The following is a 4,566-nucleotide window of genomic DNA, read 5'->3' on the forward strand; positions in this document are numbered from 1 at the left end:
TTTAAAAAAAAAAAACCAATGTAGTGATGAAAAAATAAGGTGTTCTGTAAGGAATCAGTAAATGCAGTCTTATTGGAAGACACACTTCCTGTGTAATTCTCAGGGAGGGTGTGAATATCCCCTGTCCCCAAGAGGCAACATTTTTTGGGAGTTGAGTTCCATCAACAAAGTCACTCATTTACTGACCTGTGTTAGAGTCAGGGCTGGGAAGTGGGGACACCCAGTTTCTGCCCCAAAGGGAGACAGTGTAGTGAGGAGAGACAGATGGAGCTGTTCATCATGGTCTCTGCAATAAACAAGAAGGGCGATTCCATAGCAGCACGCAGCACGCAGCAGGATGCTAATCAGGGTAGTTGCCAAACCAAGACCAAAGCCTATCTCCAGAGGCTCAAGGTTTCCTCTTGGCCTCGAGAGCTTCAATGTCCCAACAAAGGAAAATGAGGATTACAATGTAGTTTAAAAGTGGAATCGAGGAAAATAGATTTTCTAAAGGGAAATCATGCGTCTTGTCAGATAAAGGTATTTAGAAGCGAGGTGGCTCCAGTGAAGAGATATTTGGTGGTTAAATATCGCAGATTGGGAGGGACTGCGGGGCTGGGAGTCAGGGTTCTCAGGCAGTAACCTCACTTTGCCATTTTCTCAAGTTTGACAAATCATTTCTTGTCATCTGGGCTTCTTTTCACACGTGCATGTGAGAAGCTCGATAAAGGCTCTGTGTCTTTAAAAGGGTTACAAGAACGTGAACAGCAGGATCCAAGCCATCTCTTCATCCATTGGGAAAATTTTCCTTCTCAGGGTCTAAGTGACCAAACTTTGTTTCCACTGGCATTTATTTTCAAAAACAATGCAATTATCTAAATAATTCAATAGAATTAAAAACTATTTTGTATTATCTGAGTTAGTGGCTATTAAACTTTTGGGTTCAGACGCCATTTTTTGAATATGATGAAACTACAGCTTCTCCAGGAATAACAATAAAAATGTATTCTTGCAGACACATATGATATATTTTCCAAATAATTCATAAGGATGTACAAACTCTTAGAAAACCCTTCCAGAACCAGAAACTGTATTTGAAACATCCACGCTCAAATATGAGTCTTATAAATTATTTTAAGTCATGAGTTATCCACAAGTGAAGCAGAGGTCTATACTGCAGAGGGTGTGTAAGATGATCTAGGGTGTGGCAAGAACGTATGAAGACTTGCAGTACAATTTATTCTATACTTTGAAAACATGAGACAGAAATTAAGTTTTTTAAAATATGTGGAACATATCACAAAGGACTTCAAGCAAGCCGTGTGTTTTTCAGCCCATGATGCATTCCACAGCGTATGTGAAGTGTCCTGAGGGCAGGGCAGGGACCAGCATCCCGGTTCATTCACTCATCAGAGACTTGCATGGTGTTGCAGTTTACTTGTGATAGGATATCGTGATCGATGTCGTGGCTATTACGAAGAAAACGACTTCACACAACATCTACAACATTTTGCACTGAGATGTGAGTGGCCATTTTCATCTTTTTTATTATACAAAGGACTGATGATTTTTCTTCTGGTCCATAAATGACCTACAAGTCCTTTAGAATTTAAAGATGCATTTTTATTTAATAACAACAAGAAATATATATTCCAAATGTCCTGATCCTGAGATGACAAGTGATGGTGGTAAGTTTACTACCCAGCTTATACACATATTTAATTTGTCCCTTTGAGGTAACACAGTATTTAAAAAGTAAATTAAATAGCTGATTCTTGAAATAAATTTTTGGTGAGGAAAGAACGTTTTGAACACAAGTGCTTGACGTGTTTAATTGTTTTGTGGTTTTGTTACTAAAGTTAATAACTCACTTTTAAACAGTTCATGCTTGCTCGCTTAAAAGTGAAGAAAAACTTGGCAACAAGATTAACTACCAAGTTAAGGCTTCCCCAGCTGAGGCATTTGGAAGTGGCATGCGAACTCATTTGTTTTATATACAAGTAAACACACACACAAAGATACGAAAGCATTTATTATATAAGTTCACTGTAGCTGCTGATTGACATTTGCAGTTATTTCAGTGAAGCCTTCGCATAATTAGTGGAAAAAAATGAAAAATATTTACCATCATTTTTTAAGAACCTACAATGGTATATTTCTTTGCTTTACATATATCTTTCTTTTGAGGCATCTTCTCATCTATGGCAATCATTAAAGCCAAGGATTTAAATAAATCAAAATTAAAACCAGATCTTTAAATTTCTGTGTGAAAAAACTTAATCCAAAATTTTAAAAAGCTAACAAAGCATATTTAATTATATACTCTCTGAAATGTTTATATATTAAGTCTTTTAGGTCCATTAATACATGAAATAAAGAATAAAAAGTAAATATTTTCTATTTCATCTTTCACTCACTTTAAAAATATTCTAGTTTTGACCACTTACCAAATATTTATAATGACAATGCTTATCATCATTCATTTATAAAATATATTTGTATCAACATAGATTTACAATATACAGGCAACATTTGTAAATAAGTAGATTTTCTTATGTTAAAGAACTGTGTTTAAATTTTTTTGGTAGGGAGAATTATCAAAAAAATTTGGCACCTATTGATTTAGACCATTGTTTAGAGACAGTAGGAAACATTCAAGAATGTGCAGGCTTGCAGGAGTTGCTTTCAGATTACTGGGCTAACTCTACCCATGTGCAGCTGTGGACTCTCAGAAGAACAAAGCACTAATGATTGAAACTAGGTCTCTCTAGCACACAGAACATAGAGCTACAAGAATGATAGGGATGAGTGTGTGCATGTATGTAAAATACAGTAGGAATTGTCAATGCCTTTTGAGCCGCAGCTGAACTCTGCATGTGGGTTTAAGCCAGGGAGAGGAGTGGTTGTTGAAACCAAAGATCCAACTGTGCTTGGATTGTGTATGGTGCAATAGTATGTGCCCTGGATGTGAATCTCAAGCCCAATTCCCCAAAGATATTTCTGTCTCACCAATGACTTTGGCATTCCTTCGATTTCTCTGATTTTCAGTTGGTCCTCAATTTGATCCTGCCTCCTTCATGGGTTTGCTGAAAGGAGGAAAAAAAATCACATCAAGTAGTTTATAAACTCTAAAGTGCTGTACTATTATCTCTTTAAGCTGATATTTTCCTCTCTTTTCTGGTTAAAGCTCATTCATTAAAAAATATATCCTAATGTGTCACATGGGAGACATGTCTCTGCATTCTTGCCATAATCTTTGGTGAAGTGACAAGATGTAGTGTGGTTTGACACGCTGCAGTTCTAGTATAATCTGATAAAGTATTATCTTAATTCTTGTGGCGTGCTTTGTTCAGCTGACTTGGTGTTGTACTGATTGTCCCAGAGAGCAATAACCAAAATTCAGCGGATCTACCAGGACGCTCCAAGGCCTTCATTAACTGTTTAGGGCACTGCCGCTTCGTCTCATCAACATGACCATTCTTGGTTTAGCTTTACACACAAGAACACGGAACTCTAGAGACAAATAACTATAACCAAGTGCTTCCATTTTAGCTGCTATTGCGTGACATACAATAAATATACATGTTCATATAAGTATGTCTCAGAAATCAAGCCTCATTTTCTATACACCAATGGACATGGTTTCCTCTATTGCTATGAGTGTTATCCTTATCTGAAGGCCTCTAACCATTATTCATATCTTTCTTCTAACAGCTCATAGTCCCACTAATTAGCAATTAGATAGGTAGTGGCAAAGGCAGGGGAAACATATTTTATTCCTAATTATACATTTGATCCTTTAAATAACTTCTTTGTGCAGACATGGGGTTTGCATTGCTTTTGTCCTTTCTTTTCTAATTTCCAGCCATATCCTAGTACCATTTTCTGCTGGGATCCTGCCAAGCTACAGTTATTCCTATGGAAATCATGTCTTTGCTTTTTTAATCCTCACCCTCAGCTTAGAATGTCTCCTCTTTAAACTTCGTCTTCTGTTATCAGGGCTTCCAGGTGCTGGTCGATGTCTGGGGGTAAGTTCTGAGAATTCCAGGTGTGGCTGTCTGGAAAAAATCCTTTGTCAAATCAGCGGCATGGGGAACTTTAACCACAAACTCTGCAGACATCCTGACTCAATGAGATTTACAAGTGAATTCAGCAAGGGCTATGTCTGGCATTGGCTATGGGAAGTCGTAGCCAATGACTTTCCCCCTGTTGGTGGGAAGTCTTCATCAAATAGGACCCAGCGAACTTCCTTCTCACTGGACCAAGAAAAGGCTAAGGAGGAGTTAGAGAAGATGAAGACAATGTTCCTTTGTCCTGTCCTGGAATTCCAGATCCTGGAATCTCTTTAAAGCACTAAATGTGTCATTTAAGGCACATCATTAATGGATAACTTTAGTAAAAAGTCACAAATTGTATGCCTAACGTATTTCAGACACACTGACAGGCCAGGACATGTTAAAGCGAGTTGTACATGGTCTGGATCTGGAGGATCACATGGGAAGAAATGATTATAAAGTAATGCACTTCCATTTTACATGAGGTATTCATTGGCTGCAAGGGAAATACAAAGAGAGGGAAAATGCACTC

General features: G+C 37.6%; 1 protein-coding gene across 1 annotated transcript in view; it reads left to right on the plus strand.

Annotated features, from left to right (window-relative positions):
* The window catches only part of LOC108301498 (cAMP and cAMP-inhibited cGMP 3',5'-cyclic phosphodiesterase 10A-like), a 77,255-nt gene extending 72,927 nt beyond the window's left edge, over positions 1-4,328 (plus strand). The window contains 2 exon segments of the mRNA XM_017524644.2: positions 1,413-1,501; positions 3,979-4,328. Coding sequence (XP_017380133.1) covers positions 1,413-1,501; positions 3,979-4,328 — 439 coding nt within the window.
* Positions 4,329-4,566: the final 238 nt, after the last annotated feature.

This window comes from Cebus imitator, unplaced genomic scaffold (assembly GCF_001604975.1).
Source record: "Cebus imitator isolate Cc_AM_T3 unplaced genomic scaffold, Cebus_imitator-1.0 Scaffold1, whole genome shotgun sequence".
In the NCBI taxonomy this organism is placed as follows: Eukaryota; Metazoa; Chordata; class Mammalia; order Primates; family Cebidae; genus Cebus; species Cebus imitator.